General features: G+C 32.7%; 1 protein-coding gene across 4 annotated transcripts in view; it reads left to right on the forward strand.

The window, feature by feature from the left end:
* LOC126819335 (brefeldin A-inhibited guanine nucleotide-exchange protein 1) overlaps positions 1-19,394 on the forward strand; it is a 38,243-nt gene extending 18,849 nt beyond the window's left edge. For all 4 annotated transcript variants that reach the window (XM_050547311.2, XM_050547314.2, XM_050547313.2 and 1 more), the window contains 20 exons: positions 787-941; positions 3,735-3,863; positions 4,590-4,748; positions 4,898-5,024; positions 5,416-5,562; positions 6,840-7,009; positions 7,419-7,570; positions 8,265-8,437; positions 8,826-8,986; positions 9,200-9,330; positions 9,846-9,975; positions 10,445-10,580; positions 10,975-11,113; positions 11,442-11,544; positions 12,062-12,188; positions 12,640-12,782; positions 13,047-13,224; positions 13,516-13,654; positions 13,897-14,014; positions 14,735-19,394. In XM_050547311.2, the coding sequence (XP_050403268.1) occupies positions 787-941; positions 3,735-3,863; positions 4,590-4,748; positions 4,898-5,024; positions 5,416-5,562; positions 6,840-7,009; positions 7,419-7,570; positions 8,265-8,437; positions 8,826-8,986; positions 9,200-9,330; positions 9,846-9,975; positions 10,445-10,580; positions 10,975-11,113; positions 11,442-11,544; positions 12,062-12,188; positions 12,640-12,782; positions 13,047-13,224; positions 13,516-13,654; positions 13,897-14,014; positions 14,735-14,872 (2,855 nt within the window). In that variant the 3' untranslated portion in view covers positions 14,873-19,394. The remainder of the gene's footprint in view (positions 1-786; positions 942-3,734; positions 3,864-4,589; positions 4,749-4,897; positions 5,025-5,415; positions 5,563-6,839; positions 7,010-7,418; positions 7,571-8,264; positions 8,438-8,825; positions 8,987-9,199; positions 9,331-9,845; positions 9,976-10,444; positions 10,581-10,974; positions 11,114-11,441; positions 11,545-12,061; positions 12,189-12,639; positions 12,783-13,046; positions 13,225-13,515; positions 13,655-13,896; positions 14,015-14,734) is intronic.
* The last annotated feature ends 1,097 nt before the right edge of the window (positions 19,395-20,491 follow it).

Consider the following 20,491-nt stretch of genomic DNA (forward strand, 5'->3'; position numbering starts at 1 on the left):
TTATAATAATAATGAATATTTATATTGCACGCATTCCATCCTAATAGTATGCTCATGGCGCAGGTTTGTTTAGCTCTTCAGTTTTACGAGAAAATTCATCCAGATTTTCCGGCGTGTTTCCCCCTTGTCAGTGATGCAGGATGGAGGGCCTGACAAGGACAGCTGTCTAGTCCTTTGGATGAGACGAAAAACTGAGGTCCCGTGTATACATTGGAATGCACGTAAAAGATCCCTTGGCAGTTGGAATTCGATATAAGAGTAGGCAATAGTGCCGCTGCCCGGGCAAAATTTTCCTCATAACACACTGTATGGCGTATGCCCGTCTTCATTAGCCCAACATAGGAGCAGAACAGTAGGACGTTAAACCCTATTTCATTTCATTTCTTCAGTTTTATTGTTCAAGATTTATAATAGTGCTATTAATATAGGCAGTGCAGCACTAACTGACCACTGAAAGCACAGAACAATTCTCACAATCAAAGAGAATGACCAAACCCTTCACAAGAACATAAAATGATTTTAAAATATTATTTACATAACACAAGAAGTAACCTGTGTCATGATAAAGTATTATTATTCGTCAGATATTTAAAGTAGAGATATCTAGTAGAAATATAGTTCCTCCAAAGCTTTCAGCTTTGTAAATAGATAAAAAAATGATAGATCTCTGTAATCTATTTTTACTATTTTGATTTATGTGCTTCAATCGAGTACCTCGTATATCAAAAACAAGGTTTAAATTATCTTTCTATTTTGTTATAATTGCTGATAATTGTTTACTTGTAGAAGATATAACCAGTGATAAACAGAGACGATTATTATACAACATGGAAATGGAGAGTATGGCCCAGGCAGCAAAAGCTTTAATGGAGAGTGTCAGTCATGTCAAATCGAATTTTACAATTGCTATGCATTTAGAACACGTACGACCTATGTTTAGAGTGAGTATATCAGAGTATATTTGATTTCAAGACAAAACAATCTAGATTCTTTGATAGTAGATATATGCAATTTGTTTGTTCCCTTTTGCTTTTATCATATGCAAAATATAATAGAGCCACTGGGGTTTGAAGGATTTATGGGTTGTTGGGGGGGGGGGGTGTGAGTAGGGGTGGGGGGGAGGATGCAGAGTGGTCTTAATTGAGATGTGAAATTTTGTGAAATACAGCCATATAATTTTTATACGCCCACATTGAAATGTGGTCGTATATTGTCGTCGCCCCTGTCCGTCCGGCGTCCACAATTGCTTGTGGACGCTCTAGAGGCTAAAGTTAATATCCAATTGACTTTAGATTTATTTACAGTGTTTAAGGTCATGAGATGAAGAAGCCTATTGATTTTCAGCGATTTCCGATAACTACTGCCAGAGTTATGGCCCTTGATCACTTAAAAAAATCTTGTGGACGCTCTAGAGGCCAAAGTTAATATCCGATTGATTTTAAATTTATACACAGTGTTTAAGGTCATAAGACGAAGAAGCCTATTGATTTTCAGCGATTTCCGATAAAAACTGCCAGAGTTATGACCCTTGATCACTTCAAAAAATCTTGTGGACGCTCTAGAGGCTAAAGTTAATATCCGATTGACTTTAAATTTATACACAGTGTTTAAGGTCATGAGACGAAGAAGCCTATTGATTTTCAGCGATTTACAATAATTAATGCCAGAGTTATGGCCTTTGATCACTTTGAAAAAACTTGTGGACGCTCTTAAGGCCAAAGTTAATATCCGATTGACTTTAAATTTATACACAGTGTTTAAGGTCATGAGACGAAGAAGCCTTTTGATTTTCAGCGATTTCCGATAATTACTGCAAGAGTTATGGCCCTTGATCACTTTGAAAAATCTTGTGGACGCTCTAGAGGCCAAAGTTAATATCCGATTGACTTTAAATTTATACACAGTGTTTAAGGTCATGAGACGAAGAAGTCTATTGATTTTCAACGATTTCCTATAATTACTGCCAGAGTTATGGTCCTTGATTCAAAAAATCTTGTGGATGCTCTAGAGGCCAAAGTTAATATCCGATTGACCTTATATTTATAACACAGTGTTTAAGGTCATGAGAAGAAGAATCCTATTGATTTTCAACGATTTCAGATAATTACTGCCAAAGTTATGGCCCATGGTCACTTTGCAAAATCTTGTGACGCTCTAAAGGCTAAAGTTATCGTCCGATTGACTTCAAATTGATACACAGAGTTTAAGATCTTGAGACGAACAAGTACAGTAGAACTTGCTCTGGCGTGCACTCCTAATCAGCGAACACTTGCTTCAATGAGCACCAAAAAATCCCCCCGAGCGATTTTTAAGTAATTTAACCTCTACTAAACACGCACCTGTTCAACGCGTGCAACGGGCATCACGATTAATTCCCCCCGTAAAAGTTCTACTGTTTCAACGGGCACTCCTCTAATGCGGTTAGCGGTCACTATTTTATTAATAAATTCAACAAAACATCGCCCATTCAACGGCCATTGTTGAATGATAGAATCTTGTCATTCTTTCTTTTTAACACTCCCGCTAATCCAGTGAGTAGTAGTTAATTAACTGGACCCCCACTGATCAGGTAAAAAGAAATGTAAAAATAACAATCAACCCGGGATTATCTGTTTATTAATCTTTTGTTTTATTAAACGTCTAACCTGGTCATTGTTTTCCGAGTCATGACACATTATTTTATACGATCATCTAGTATCTCTTTTCCATTGCCACTTTTTTTTTTATTAAACAGACGTTTTAGCGCCCCCTATAATATTACATACAGAGTTACATCCCCTGTAAATCAGTGATAAAATCAGCGATGTTTTTTTTGTTCATGTGCTTTTTTTGATAAAATAAAATTAATTCATCGATTTTCTTCACAAAAATGGATAAATATTATCGAATGCATTACAATGGTAGACAGTAGTATCGAAGGTTGCTACAAAATGACAAGTTTACAGAAGTTATGTTCGAGATTTGAGTAAAGAATTTTCGTTTGGTGCAAGATTCAGCGACGGTCAAATTTATCGATGCAAGTATTGATGTTCGCTCCCAATGCACCCAAGCGTAATTAATTTATGTCAGCACAAAAAGCACCGAGATTTTATTAAATGGTCGCGTAATCGTTAAAATAGTTGGGGTGGGAAATACTCAAATTCACGGCATTTTGAAACGCTATGATTCAGTATGATGAAAGTAAAAGAAATATTGGGGGGCCAGAGATCCAGTATTACTAAACAAACATGTATACGCGACTACTTTGAATTCACAACTAGATGTATTGTTATTGTTATACTACATGAATAAAAAAAAATATATGCAATCTATATCTTTATTTTTTGTGGTAGGGGTTGGGGCAATATTAGATACCTCTAGTCAAAGAGCACCTCCATTAAGCAAGCATTTTTAAATTTCCCTTGGGTGCTTGCTTAATACAAGTTCTACTGTATATTGATTTTCAATGAATTTTTATGACTTGGAACAGCTAAATCCATGATATTAAAAGTTTTGTATACAAAACGTTAGCATGGGGCAGAACTTTATAAAACCAAACAAATTCTAATGGTTTTCTGAGTTGTTGCTCTTAATCAGATTTTAGTGTATTATAAATGTTTCATTACCGAAGAAAGTAAAAATATGCGACAACTCTTGTTGACTGCCCGGACGATTTAGCTGCTGTGGGCGTATGTTTCGTTGCCTGGCAACCTATCTTTTACTTAAGTCACCATTAATTATTATGATTGTTTCAGATGGCATGGACACCATTTTTAGCAGCATTCAGTATTGGTCTACAGGATAGTGATGATTCATACATAGCTACTTATTGTTTGGATGGTATTAGATGTGCCATCAGAATAGCTTGTATATTTCATGCGGAGGTATATTATACTAATTATTGTTGAATTGATTTTGAAAGGATATATTATACTAATTATTGTTGAATTACTTTTGAAAGGATACATATTGTAGTAAAGTTATTATTGAGATCAAGGTTTTTTTTGGTCTTAATACTTATATTGGCCAATTTGGAAAAAGAGGAAAAATGAATGGAGTTGAACGTCTTGTCAATACAATACTTTTGTCATTTTGAGACTAGCATGCATATATTTTTGTTTCTATGGTCTTATGTGCAGTTCTAATGAGGATGATGTTGATACCTACTCTTCAGTCTTCACTGAATTCCAACTGGACCTCAGTTTTTTTGTACCATCTGAACAACTAGACAACAAGTTACTTTTCAGCCTTCTGATAAGTCGAAACCAGGTTTGAAAAATCTCAAGATTCGAACCTGGGAGGCCTTGAAGTATTACAATTGAATACGACAATAGTAGATAAAATCTGAGTGTGTGTCATTATTATTTCTAAAATATTAAAATTGACAGATAGTCAGTGTGTTAAAACTGAAAAATAAAAACCGTTGAGTTAATGTAATTCTTACAGTACTAAATAGTTATTAGATCTAATGAAACAAAAACTTATTTTATTTAATGTATGATATACAACATTCTATACTAGGTTAGTGATATGCTGAAACAGATAAATTTTGTACATGAACTATGAATTAGAAAAATGTGTATAATGTTGTGTATATTTATGTTTTACAGTTAGAGAGAGATGCTTATGTACAAGCCCTAGCAAGATTTACATTACTCACATGTGCTACACCAATTACAGAGATGAAATCTAAAAATATAGATACCATTAAAACTCTTATATCTGTTGCTCATACAGATGGCAATTATCTGGGAAAATCTTGGTTAGAGGTAATTAATAAATGTTTTTTTTACAGAATTAATGTTCAATTAAATATTTATGTTAATCATCCAGCTATGACAATTAATTTGAGGTAGATACTATAAATTGCAATTGCATTAATTTTGCTGATTTGCATATTTTTTTTTTTTTTTTACAGATTTTGCGATGTATATCACAACTGGAACTGGCTCAGTTAATTGGAACAGGAGTTAAGACTAAATATATATCTAATCAAGCCAGCCAGACATCAGCAGGACATCCAATAGAGGCCTTTGATCCAGAAGGTAAGTTAAAGAAATTGGTTCCATAGAGCCATCCAGTAGCCACTTCAACTAAACGGATATTGGCTTTTGAGAGTCAAAAAGAATTTATCCTTTCAAGAAATTATCTTATTATACACCTGTAAAATTATAATAATAACAGTGTATACGAATATAACATATTTTGGATGATAATAAATGACTTTATATTTAAAATCATGATTACTATTCGGATGTGTTCCTAATTGATGATTGTTTTACAGATGCAGGTTTTCTAAATTCTTTGTTAAAATTATATAGGATTCAGCAGCTTTCTTAATGATGTCAAATTTTCTATGATTGGTGAATGTGTGTATATTTCTACAGATTATCGTATACATTACTCTAAGATTTAATTATTACATAACTTTTACAGTTATAGCTAGAGGAGGTATACAGAATCTAGATCGTCAAAGATTGGCTCATTTTCATGAAACAGTAGGTGAAACAAGTTCACAGAGTGTAGTTGTTGCAGTTGATAGAATATTTACTGGTTCAGTTAAACTGGATGGTGATGCTATTGGTATGTAGTTAATATTGTGTTTCCTAAGTTCAAATTGATATCTATTGTTCAGTTTGTTCTGTTATTGCAGATACAGTAGAATCGGTACAAGCAGCCACTCCTTGTAAGCGGCATCTTGTAAGTGGCCATAGAAATTCTTTGCTTTCATGTCCTTAATAAACGGTCACTCCTCTAAATGACAAATCCTGAAGATTGTTTTCACACGTGACAAAACATTATTTGATACTGATTGAATAAACGAAATGTATCGTCTAAACCGAGTTTTGTCACAATCATCTAGTATCTATTTTGCTAAACGGAAGTTTTAACACCCCCTGTAATTACATAAGGAGTTACACAGCCTGGAAATCAGTGACAAATTCAGCAATATGTGCTTTTTTGATAAAATAAAAATAATTCATCGATTTTTTTCACTAAAATGGATAAATATTATTGAATAAATAACAAAGGTAGGCACTAACTATAATATTGGTACAAAATGACACGTTTACAGAATTTATATTGGTGATTTGAGTTATAGAATTTTCATTCCTTTATCGAGTTTCAGCAACGGACAAATTTACTGATGTATCAATGTTTTCTCCATTTTTATGTGCGTAAAATTTTTCTGGAAATCAGCACTGAGATTTTGTTAAGAGATCGTTCCCATTAAGCAAACAGTCATGAAAATTCCCTTGAGTTACTGCTTAATACAGATTCTACTGTACAAGTGAATTTAGTAAAGTTCTATGCACCTATATTGCATCTTGGAGTCAAAAACATATAACAAATTTAAAACAGCCTACATTGAAGAATAAAAGGAAAGAAATGCAAGGAAGATATTCTGGACCTTATTCACAAAATCTTAAATGCGAATATTTTAAGAATGCAGCTTTTCATTGGCCAAGTGCTAACATTTGTACTGGGATTTTAACACTGAGCCAAGGCTGTATTATGTATACTTAGTTTAATTTTTGGTGAATAACGCCCCAGTGCAAAAAAAATATCTGGTTCTTGGACAATCCTTCCCAAAAATCTGATGTGGGAGGCAAATTATTATTTTGGTGGGGTTTTTTTTTGTCAGATGATTGTGTTGCAATATTACTTGATTTTGTCTAAGGATCTTCACTAGTCAAGTTAATTTTTATATGCATTTCTGTCTACCTCCCCCACATCCCACAGTATGTATAAAAAAAATTTTAACTCCCACATATAAAACCAAAACAATAAAAAAAGATGAGTAAAATATTTTGGACTACAATTTTGACGTGTTGTAATGTAACTTTTCCTTTTTGTAGTTGAGTTTACAAAAGCGTTATGTCAAGTATCAATAGATGAATTAGCCAGTTCATCACATCCTAGAATGTTCAGTCTACAGAAGATAGTAGAGATCTCCTATTATAATATGGGACGTATCAGGCTACAGTGGTCTCGTATATGGCAATATCTTGGAGATCATTTCAACAAAGTAAGTTTGTCATTCATTTACCACATTATGTAGAAAAGAGTATTACTAGTCACAATTTCAAAATAAAGAGCTAATGGAGAAAATATTAAAAAGAGCAATGCCCAAAACCCTGGCTTATAATGGGTATGAATTTATCACCTCATCATCAAAATACTCAAATCATTTAGAGGCTAAAATATAGGAATTTCATTTCACTGTGTTCAATGTGAGTGGGATAATTTTGCCTGGACAACCGTTTTCTGCCTACCTGTACTCTTCGATTTCCATCTGTGACAGGTTCTTTCACATACATGCCAATGTATCCATGGATGGACCTCTGTTTGGTACCTGTACTATTGTTCAACTTCTGCTTTCAATCTTTGATTTAAAAAAGAATTTAAAGTTTTCATAATGTATTTGTAATTTACAGGTAGGCTGTAATCCTAATGAAGACATTGCCTTCTTTGCGGTGGATTCTATTAGACAGTTATCAATGAAGTTCATTGAGAAAGGAGAATTTTCTAACTTTAGATTTCAGAAAGACTTTTTACGACCTTTTGAACATATTATGAAGAGAAACAGGTATGTATTTTTACTGTTTACATTAAGTTACATACTAAAAATAATTTTGTTTTTATTTATACAAAAATGGAAACAAAATGAAAATGAAATGAAATGAAATGGGGTTTAACGTCATACTGTTCTGATCCGACTGAGCTAATGAAGACAGTGTACTATGAGGGAAATTTGGCCCAGATAGCGGCGCTACGGCCTACTTTTATATCTAATTACTACTGTCACAGGATATTTTACGTGCATGGCAATGTGTACACAGGACCTTGGTTTTTCGTCCCATCTGAACGACTAGACAGCTTTCCTTGTCAGGCCCTCCGTCCTGCACCACTGATAAGGGGAAACCACGCCGGAAAACCCCAATGAACTTTCTTGGCCAACACCGGGATCGAACCCGCGACCTCCAGGCTAGCAAGCCAGTGTTTTACTCACTTAGCCACTGTGGCTCCAAAAATGGAAACAAACTATGGTACTTGATATTTTAAATTAGAGAAAAGTGGTCTTTTTTACATTGAGTTTTACACCTCATTTTCAAAACTGCCTGAAATAGTTCACAGTTATTCAAATGGGTTATAAGATTATCAAAAAACCCCATCAAAACAAAAATAAATTCACATACATCAGTATGTTTAGTATTTTATACTTGGACCATTTTTAAATATTCCATGTAAGACTTTTTCATAATACATCTTTTATTGTTTAGGTCTCCAACTATTCGTGATATGGTTGTACGTTGTGTTGCTCAGATGGTCAACTCACAAGCAGCTAATATTAAATCTGGATGGAAAAATATTTTTAGTGTTTTTCATCTGGCCGCCTCCGATCATGATGAAGGAATCGTAGAACTTGCTTTCCAAACAACTGGAAAAATAATCTGTAAGTTTTCTTTCATAAAATTTTAAAATCCTTACCATTAAAGCAGTAATGCCACTACCTTACTGTAAATCCAATTTATATGATCACTGTTGTTTGCATTCACTCAGGCAGTGAGGAAAATTATGAATGTGAGAAAAGAAAACTTGTATATAAGAATATTTTATTGTGAAATTGAGATGTAGATGGCTCTGCCACTAAACTGGCACTGTCACTTTGGTTTTGGATAGAAAAATTACTTTTGAATCAAGATTTTTTTTTATTCCAAGTCAGACATTTCTTGTATTTTTTAATGGCCTGTACAAAAATCTAAAATGTAATTCAAGACATCACAATCTCATGTAGGTTTGGATAATGTGTAATTTTGTGATTGTTTTTTTTTATATTTCAGCGAGCATATTTGAAAAGCATTTTACTGCTATAATTGATTCATTCCAAGATGCTGTAAAATGTTTATCAGAGTTTGCATGTAATGCTGCTTTTCCTGATACTAGTATGGAAGCCATTAGATTAATCAGAAACTGTGCTAAATATGTGGCTGAAAAACCCAATGTAAGTACAGTATATAATTTTCCAATTTACATAATATGGAGTATATATAAGGAACACAATCTTAGCATCCATTGAAAAATTGGAAAATTGGCTCATGGAGCTTGGATATGGCTAGCTTCAAATCAAAAGTATGTACATTAAGTGTGGAATTTTTAAAGTCCTTTGAGTGCTGCCGCTAAATATAAATAATTCATGATACACATATTTTATTAGATGTTTAGAGAACATGCTGGTGAAGAGATGAATGTACCAGAAGATGATCGAGTTTGGGTTAAAGGCTGGTTCCCCGTCCTATTTGAACTGTCCTGTGTTATAAATAGATGTAAATTAGATGTTAGAACAAGGTAACTATCATTTCTTATAAATACATCTGAACAGAATTAGTATAGCAGTACATTCACTACTGACATGTAGTGAGAGGGGTTTTACATAGGCAAAGCCTGTTCCCCAATCCCATTCAGACAACCTGAATAAAAATATTGTTTTAAAAAAAAAAAAATGCTGACATTATGTAGTGAGAAACAAAAATCCAATGGATGAATTGACGATCTAAATATAGATCATATGTAGTGGTATTGTAAATTTTCATTAAAGTTGTACCGAAAGGTTGAACTTTTATTGATTTTTGCATTAATTTTCGTAATTAAGGCAATATAAAGAGATATGTTTTACATTCCCTGAGAAGACCACCCATTATCTACAGCTTTCTGTTTTTAGGCATCTGAATTAAATAGAAATGTATATTTTTTTCAGTATGTATTTTTCTTTTGTAATAATCTGTTTCAACTTTTTATTTTGTTACAAATTAAAAAATTTTATCAAATCTTTAGTGTTTTTTATATGAATTTTTTTAATACAGAGGTTTGACTGTGATGTTTGAAATAATGAAAACCTATGGTGATACGTTTCAACAACATTGGTGGCGTGATCTATTCCGTATTATATTTAGAATATTTGATAATATGAAATTACCAGAACAACAAAGTGAGGTAAGTTATGAGTAGATTTGGTTGTTTTAAATAAATGGATAAACACAATGAACCTCATACAACAAAAATCAGCTGATTGAAATATTATTAAATATTTAGAAAACACAAATAGACCTGCTTCTAATTATATCATATACTGTATAAGCTCCAGATATCAGCTGCCAGGATTATATCCAGTCATCACACATTACATCTGTCTTGAAATCCTTTCACTGGCTTTTTTAACATACCAGTGTCGACAGGTAGTGCACCCTTTCATCTTTCACTAACTGTATATATACTGACCAACTCGTACTTTGAGACCCCATTATCAAAACACTCTGTGCATTCTATCATCAAAATTAAAACATGTAGGAGATAGTTTTCATGATGCTGCACCAAAGCTGTAAAACAAATTACCTCAACATATTAGTTCTATCAAGGTCTTTATATGAAGTGAAGTTAATTGAACATATATTTGTTATTTCAGAAATCTGAATGGATGACAACAACATGTAACCATGCTCTATATGCTATAGTAGATGTTTTTACCCAGTATTATGATAGTTTACATGATATACTATTACTAGAATTATACCAGATGTTACATTGGTGTGTACAACAAGGTATGTCTACTTTATGACACTTATTAGACACTTACAATTTACAGCAATTTACTTAGAATTCTCACTTATTTACTAGGCAGGAGTAATTCCTGTGGGATTGATAAGCAAAGTATTGCTATATTCGTATCCTTGGGGTTTACACAGTCACATGTGGGCGAAAGGCAAAAGGAAAAAACAATCTCCATGTTGGAAGTCCAATATCTATTCCTCAAAAAGGCAGAAGAACTACAACATATATGTTAACATATATCTACTTTCTTATAAGGTTGAAACCATAGTAAACAGTATATTGATATATGACAGTATATGTAGTAATTTGGATGGGGCAAAAAAATGATATATATAAAACAATACGGGTATCTACATGTCTTTTATGATTTATATCTGATTTTAGATAATGAACAGTTAGCCAGATCAGGAACCAACTGTTTGGAGAATTTAGTCATATCTAATGGTAATAAATTTTCATCCGAAGTTTGGGATAAAACATGCTCTTGTATGTTAGATATCTTTAAATCAACCATTCCTCACAGGTAAGAGTACATTTATTACACATAGATTATTATATTGACTGGTTGGATTGAAGTTAAGGAAATGTCCAATTGATTAGCTATACAGTAATTACATCACATCATTGAGCCAGTTTACATGAAGACAAGCTGTAGATGATACTAGTACTAGTTAGAAATGAGTGACATCAAATCTTCCTGTAGCCTAATGAAAACAGTTGGTAATCAGAGGAATGTAATTGACCCTAAACTAACCTAAAATTTATTTGGTTTACAGAATCAACAGAGTAAAATCTTCACTTCTGAATTAACTTATGGTGTTTTATGTAAAATTATTTTGCTTTATTTATAGTTTATTAACATGGCACCAAGAATCTGAGTCTAATGAATCTCCCAACCTGGTAAAACAAGATACTCTGATGGAAAATGATGCAACATATAATCACGAGAATGGGGTAGGTTTAAAGTGAGCCATTCAGTTGGTTTAGAAAAATCTCTGAAAAACTAATAATCTTATTTTAGAAGAATATATTTGATGGAGCTAATCACAAATTGTCATATTCAAATATACGTTTGAAAAGTTATTAGAAATCAATATGTATTTCTTCTGACAGTCTGTTACATCAGTGTTTCACATTCTGGGGTCTGTGAAAATATATTGGGGCCTTAAGATAAATGCGAATAGCTTTGGGGCTCGCCCATGCAGATAGTGGGGGCGGTTGTCCTCAGCAGATTTGTAAAGTTTCACAAGGGGTCTGCGGATGAAATAATGTTTGGAACACCACTGTTTTAGATGACAGTTAACAACTTCTAAATTAGAAAACAACAACATTGAAATCAACACAATTATTGTGCCTTCCTAGAAACTTTTATTTCATTCAAATCAAACATGTTAAGTGTGTTGTTGTCTTACTTCAATGATCTGTCTGAAACTTTTGATATTTAATATTTCTTATTGTAATATACTTGTAGGATGCAAGATCAGTTAATTCAATGGATTCTAGTATGGATAGTAATAAATTAAAACGTGCTGATAGTATTGTTAGTGTTAATAGTATCATATCTCTTGATTCTAGAGACACAAAAATACCTCGTTCAAGTAAGTATCCTGAATGTTTTGCGGAGACCATGTAATATTGGCAACATATTGGCAAGAGCTAAATCTGCCTATTGCAGGTTTTTCCTTAGGCCTGAAATGTTATATAAACTATTAATTAGACATTCATTTAAAAAACAAGACTCGGATACTCAAGTTTTTAACTAGATTAAAACGGTTCGCCATTTAAAAATTTAATTTAAAAATGGGAATTGGAGGCTAAGTCCCGATTATACCAGTGCCCTGGTTACCACTGTGCACACATCTTGTCAAAACTACAAACAATGATAACTTGGCTGAGAATGAAGTAATTTGAATGAAATTTTCAATATTTTCTTTTTTTATCATCTATTTTTGAATTATTATAGCAAGAATGACCAACTCTTCATTAAACTCTTAACTAATGTATCTTTAATAATTTAGTATAGTAATAATTAGATATTTGTATTTATAGAGATCTCTACTGATGTAAAGTTATTTCAAGGGTTATTAATAAAGTGTGTAGTACAGTTAGAATTAATACAGACCATAGATAATATCGTATTTTTCCCTGCTACAAGTAAAAAAGAAGATGCTGAAAATTTAGCTCTGGCACAGGTATGTTAATTTTGTATTCTAGCTTGGTTAATCTACTTAAATGTTTATCTCATTTGGATACTATGATCCCTGTAAAAGTCACAATCCAATGATATCACATACCTAACTTATGAAAGCAAGTTGTGAACAATAGGTATTTGTTGGGGGGGGTTTTTCTTGACTAAAAATTGTCAAATTGCTTTAATATGAATTTGGAAAAATCCATTAAAGCATTAATTGACTGTTCTGTTTATTTTGTTTAAGACATTGTTTATATTATTATAGGCAGAAAGCGAAGATTCACCGTATTATGACGCAGGTCAACAACACGAAGATCAAGGAATGTATCAATTCCTCAACTCAGCTCAGTTAATACATCTTGTAGATTGTTTATTAGAATCACACAGATTCGCTAAACAATTTAACTCAAATCATGAACAAAGAAATGTTCTGTGGAAAGCAGGTAAAAGAGTTATTCATGTCATTTTTATTTTTTATTTATCGCTATCCAAATGCAAAGTAGGGATTAAATGGAGAACGATTTATGTATATTTACAAGTACCGGTAGTCATTTGACCAGTTCAAACGAACTATATTTTGGAAATGTATGATTGGGCAGAAGTAGCCTGCAGTGGCTTAGCAAGCTTTATGCTAATGAATTCAATGTATAATGTGATCTTTACGTAGAATAATAAATAAATAAATAATTCCCCAAATCTGCTTGACAGTTTTCTACTATTTTATTTGTGAACAGGTTTTAAGGGTAAAGCCAAACCAAATCTATTGAAACAAGAAACCCAGAGTTTAGCATGCTTGTTTCGTATTTTATTCCGTATGTATAATGATGAGTCTAGAAGAGATGCTTGGCCAGATGTCGAGAAAAAATTACTTGGGTAGGTTGATTAAGATTATATACTTGTAAGAAAGGTCAGTTTTGTTAGGTTGAAGAAAAGGATGATAACCCTTTGGAGGCATTTAGTAACTGGATAGAGCAATCCATGATAACATGTCTGTGAATTGATAAAGTTGTGGAGAGTATATCTTAGTCAAATTTCTCCTTTTTATTGAAATTCCCACATATTAAATATATCATTGTTTATATTAATAAAACAATATTAATATTAATTTATTTCAGTGTGTGTCAAGATGCATTAGAATACTTTCTATCATTACAATCAGACAGTCATCGGGAAGCATGGAGTAGCTTAATGTTATTACTATTAACACGTTTACTTAAAATGTCTGATCAAAGAGTAAGTTGAATGAAAACACTTTGTAGCAATGCAGATCTTCCTTTTGTACCAGAAATAGATGTCTCTAGAAAATAACGTTATGAAAGATATATTTAGTCAAGAATAATTAGGTCATCATTGGATCCTTTAAACTGATTTTTTATCAGAAAATGTGGTATTTATAATGACCAAGAAAAATCAAATATGTATTTTTCCCTGTAGATTGGTTATGATTTTTACATAAATAATAGGTTCCTCAATCTTGACTTTAGTAGAGCCTTTCATGAACAGTAAATCTAGGTTTTTCAAAGGATTTAAGGTTTCATTTTGTAATATTCAATGAAACTGGTCTTTAGCAGTAATAGGTGCATAGAGAGGCCCCCATTATTGAAGATGAAAGCGAGAGAGAAATGGGTGTAATGTCCACTTGACACAAACTAGGTCATCTCAGGACTAATATATGGTACAAGTTTATTTCAATAATTTATCTTTAGCAGTGGGAGGAAACTGGAGGACCTGGAAAAAACACATGAGGTTGTGCAGATGACCCTGCTCCATGTCACATTCAAGCTTGAGCTTGATACCACACCATTTGACTCTGTGACAGACCTTATGGTCTAAAGTTCACATATTAGACCACTCGACCCCCCATCCCCCAATGTGAAGATGAGGAAAATATCTATGTATTGTACCATAATCATCACATATTTGTCTAATTTCATGTCTTTATATTTGTTTTAGTTCCGAGTTCATGCAGCTGTGTATTATCCACTACTTTGTGAAACTGTTATGTTTGATCTAAAATTAGAGATGAGATCCATATTGAAGAAATTTTTACTGCGCGTTGGTCCAACATTTAACATCGTATCCTGTTGTTAAAGTCCTACAGTATACATTTATTTATTTCATATATTTAATTATGTCATATAATTATATTATTCTTGTTTGTATATCTTATTCAGAAATAACACTGATATTCAGAAAAGTGTTGATTCGAAAACAAAATTATTTGTCCCTAAATTTATATCATGTCTTGTTAATAACGATTTTGATGCAGTAGTGTTATATAATTTTAGAAACTTGTAAAAACATAAAGAAATACACATGGAAAATTAAATTTTTATGTCCAAATTTTATATTTACCACTACGAAACACATGGTATTTCAACCAGGGCTTTTTTTAAGGTATGTTAATTTGTGTTCATCAAAATACAAAATTGGATCTTTCAGTTGGAAATATCGCAGTTAATTATGAATCGAAATCGATAAAAGATTGTTTGCAGCGTATCCTATAGAATCACCCATTCCTATGTACCTGTTTTATATGTAATTTGGGAATGTATAATATGATTTTTAATCCGGGGTGTTAATATTAAAGAATAAGAATAGTATTGTATATTACAATAAGGGTTTCAATGGAAAACTGTATGATTATATTATAGAGCCTAAATTTATAAAAGGTTGATGTAAGAGTATTATAGTGATTGGTATTATAAGGTATTTCAGCGAAGGGATCAGAATGGTGGCAATAAGAGAACTTGGATAAAATAAAATAACCAACATAATGTATCATAATACATGTAAATATGTTCTATATACAAATTTATCTAGATATACTACTTTAAATATCTAATGTATAAATAGTTTACTTAATATATCAATTATAAATTGAATTTAATATATTATCAATTAATATTCAGATTAGTCATTCTTCTTAACACACTTGTGCATTCTTTTCTTTTCTGCTTTTCCTGCTAGTTCATATATTTTTGTCAAACTTTATTCTGAAATAATATTTATGGAAAAAAAGCTTCTAATTTATTTGGGCAACTATTTCTGATGTAGATTCTGACATAATTTACAATAAAAGCAACCCATTTCTTATAAATTATAAAGATTCATAGCTAAGCATGATGCAACATTCCAACATATGTATATGGTATATCATTGCGTTCTTACAATAGAGATGGTTTCTTTATTGAAACTGTGATATGTACACAATGCAGTTTACAACTCATGATGTAGAAAAGCATAAACAACCACATGGAATAGCAAAACATTTATACTACAATAATATTTTGGGTTTCATAATTTTGTATTCAATTCCCCTTTATAATTGACTCATTTTCCCAGACAGTAAACTGAGCAAAGGCATGCAGATGGGATCTACTGTGTGTATGCCTACTATATTGAATTTTGTTTTTACAGAATTTTATATCTTTGCTTTGGATGGAAAACTGAAATTAACCGACAGAAATTAAAAAATGTATGAACACAGCAATGTATTTTATTAAACTAATTTAAATTACTGTTAAAAATGTTATTTAATTCATAATTCCTTTCTTTTCTTTCCCTGTTACTAAAATTATTAATTGTTTTTAAATTATTGAATATATTAGAAGAGTAGCATGTATTTCTCTCATTATGTTATAATATTTCATTTGTTTTGTTGAGTATTGTGTTAGCATAAGAGTTTAAAGGGTTAAGTTTGTGTTGATATTTTTGTGTAAATATGGGTGTTTATATTTTCAGCATATATTTTTCATATTCATATTTAATCGGCTTTTCACATTTCTATAATATTTGTGTCGTAATTAAGTGGTGCAATGATGTGATATACATGTATTTCAGTATGAATAAACCTATATTGCCATCCATTATTATATATAATAAAGACAGAAATATATTGTATAGAAATCAGTATAACTAGGTAGCATACATTTATATCTACCAATATACAACTTAACATCCACCCTTGCTTGGCTTACATTTTTCCAAATCATTTTTTATCCAAATTCTTGGAATGTTTTCTTAGTAACATTTTAGTCAAATGTTTGGTTTGATTGAATTTAGAAAATTCTAACATAAAATTTGATATTTAAAAGTAGAAATTGGTGTCAACTTTGGCTGTAGGTCTGTCCACAATTCTTGTCAACACTATAGATCAGAGTTTTTGAGTGTTGGTTTCTTCCAAACTTCCTGGGATTGTCCAGCTAATCTTAACAGGAACACTACCAAAATTCAGTCTACAGGTGGGAATTTATTAGTTTTTCTTTTTCAAACTTGCTGAGATTGTTTGGCTAACAATAAGAAGGAAACCTATTATATCAATATTCAGACTTCCAATTAATTTTTTTGCATAGCTATTGCCCCTGAAAAATTAAGAGCTACCGTTCAAAATGCTGCTTGTGGGCTTATGCATTAATTGCCTGACAATACTTTTTTATTATTATTTTATTTACAAGTAGAATCCAAGTTTTTTTCATAAACTTTAGTTTTTGAAGTAGGCATTTAAATCTGAAGTAGCTATTCGATTAGACATACTTAATTATATGGGTATTGTAATAATTATTTCATATTAAACAAAGAGATTGTAACAATTTTTTTTGTGTGTTAGACATGGGGATTGTAATAATTATTCCATATAAGGACTGTAATAATGATTTTATTTAACAAATTTTTGGTATTTTTCAATTTATTTGGTTACATATTATTAAGATAGTTATAAAATAAACTACTGGCTATATTAGAATATAATGTGATATGTATATTAATGTAAATCTAAATCATTGCATGTTAAGTTGCTGTCACCTAATATCATTTACCAGTCTGCAGTCTTTTATACACAAACTAACCATTACAGAGTGGGACTGGTGTGTTGATCATTTAAATTGTACAAAAATTGGTGAATATTGTAATAATAGACATCTTTTATAGGCTAATTTCTCTAATATAAAATAGATTTTGGGTATGTTTCCGCCATAGTAAATCATATTTTCACAGGAATGTAACGCCTGTCAGAGTATTGGTATGGAATTAAAAGTATTCCCAAAACCTGAATCTTAATTTTAACAATTCTTAAATCCAAAGGGCAATTGTCATTCTGACACATTACCACCAGCCAGGTGCTTTGGTTGCTGTATTACAGAAATTAAATGGTCTTTTGCCTTCCAGTGAAAGAACTTTAGTTTATTATGTTTGGAGTTCTTAAATTTGTAGAGCAGGAGCCCAGGGGGTTAACCTAGCTGAATAGTGTACCAATTTTCCCCTATATGGTATCAATGTATGTATATCTGGTATCATCAGAATGTAAGTCTGCCGGGTTTCTGGTGGTGGGTGTGGTATTCCACGCTCTAATTGCCATGATCCCCGACTAGGCTAGATTAGCTCAAAAGTGTACCACACGAAAATCTTACTGCAGTATACCGTACATTTTCAGATATTACAAAAACACTCTGACAGACATTTCTAGTGGTGGAGTACCCCTGACAGAGCTATGTAATTGCCAGACATTTGTAGTAGTGGAGTATCCCTGACAAGAGTTATCTAATATTTAGACCAAAGCTAGGCTAGATTAGCTGAAATCTGTACCACCTAAAACAGCTTTGGAGTTTTTCAGTACCACCACAGGAATCATGAATGACCACTGGCAGACAGGTTTTGCGGTGGGTTGCCCCTAACAGACACGCCCAAAATAACACGACCCCCAACTAGGATAGATTAGTCGGCACTGTTCCTGTGGTCCAAAAAATTAAAACTTATGCCAGAATGCGTAGAATACTAATACCTAGCACATATGGAAGATGCGATAAACTGCGGTTGTAGGAATAATTTTATTTTTCAAAAATGCATTTTTAGCCCCATAAGATGTTTTATGCCCAACATTCAATTTTCTGCAATCACAGTTTATCGCCTCTTCCATACGTGCTAGGTATTAGTATCCTACGCATCCTGGCTAAAAATCTAATTTTTTAGAACCGGGGAACAGTGCCTGCGAAGCTAGCCTAGTTGGGGGCGTAGCATTTTGGGGCGTGTCTGTTAGGGGTAACCCACCGCACAAACTGTCTGGCAGTGGTCATTCATGACTCCTGTGGTGGCTGTTTTAGGTGGTACAGATTTCAGCTAATCTAGCCTAGCTTTGGTCTAAATATTAGATAACTCTTGTCAGGGATACTCCACTACTACAAATGTCTGGCAATTACATAGCTCTGTCAGGGGTACTCCACCACTAGAAATGTCTGTCAGAGTGTTTTTGTAATACCTGAAAATGTACGGTTCACTGCAGTAAGATTTTCGTGTGGTACACTTTTGAGCTAATCTAGCCTACTGAGGGATCTTGGCAATTAGGGCGTGGAATACCACACCCACCACCAGAAACCCGACAGACTTACATTCTGATGATACCAGATATACATACATTGATACCATATAGGAGAAAATTGGTACCCTTTTCAGCTAGGTTGACCCCCTGGGCTCCCGGTCTATTGTGTTAAGCTATTAATGTTATGAACATGATCAAATAGATATCAGCCATTAACGGTATTGCTTTCACCAATAATATTTACAATGTACATGTACTGTATGTAGCATGATGAAATAAAAGAAATATTTATTATTATTACTATTATGTTGACTTTTTTATCGCAATTTATACACAGTGGACAATAAAAAGAAAAATAAATACTAGCAGTTGCCATGCAAGATACGCCCACATTTCCAATATCGATGGTGAAAATTTGTGTTGCATATGAATAATACTGAGCAAAATATCTTAAGAAAGGTAGGAATATAGTAAGATTGGTAGAATTTTTGCTCTTTAAATTAATAATAACTATGGCCTTGACTAATTGGTTTCATATTGTAGAAAAGTCATATCTCACCTACTCAAATTGAATGAGTGATAGGTTTATATATAAAAAACAGTTATAATTTCATAAACACTTAATTCTGGGTTAATATCAAAATAACACGTCTGACACTCCTGGTGGAAAGTTTCTACTGTCCATATAAGGGTGTTTATCGACGTCATTAGGCTAAGTTACCAATCATTGTAATTAATTACGTAACATTTGTCCAATTAAATAATTTACGGAGCTGTCTCGAGGCCACTGCCAATGATTAAAACACTTGAGCCGTGGGCGATTTTTAGACACCATGTAGATTCTTAGAGAGGAGACACGCATTGAGAGAGATACCGTTGAGGTTGAAGAGACACCATCTGGATTCAGAATGCCCTGTTAGGTCGTGGAAGAGCCCGTATGTAAACTCGTTGAGAGAGTAGATAATGACTTTTAATGTAATCTATGCTTGTAACCTATGTATACAGTGCTTGATATACAATGTTAAAACGAACTGTTGCATTGTTGTTCCTGACAGATAAATGTCTTAACTACTGAGATATTAAAAGAAAAAAACACATAGCGTGAAGGAGAGAATTACAAATATAACCAGAGACAATACTAAGCAAGAAGAGAGTATGCGTCACACGTTGGATGTGGGGAGTTTTTTATGAGTTACTGCTTTTCACATCTAACCGCCAACGCATGTTTCTACATACCTTTACTTCACAACAAATTTGAAATGCATTCGTTAAAACAGTAGTCTCTATTGTGATCATGGGTTTTTGGCTATGTACTTGAGCAAGGGTAACTCTAGAACTGTAGGAGAATGCTGATTGTGAATAGGGTTCGTCCCTGAATCTATACGGTTTGTCCTCCC

The sequence above is a fragment of the Patella vulgata genome, chromosome 4 (genome assembly GCF_932274485.2).
Source record: "Patella vulgata chromosome 4, xgPatVulg1.2, whole genome shotgun sequence".
NCBI lineage: Eukaryota > Metazoa > Mollusca > Gastropoda > Patellidae > Patella > Patella vulgata.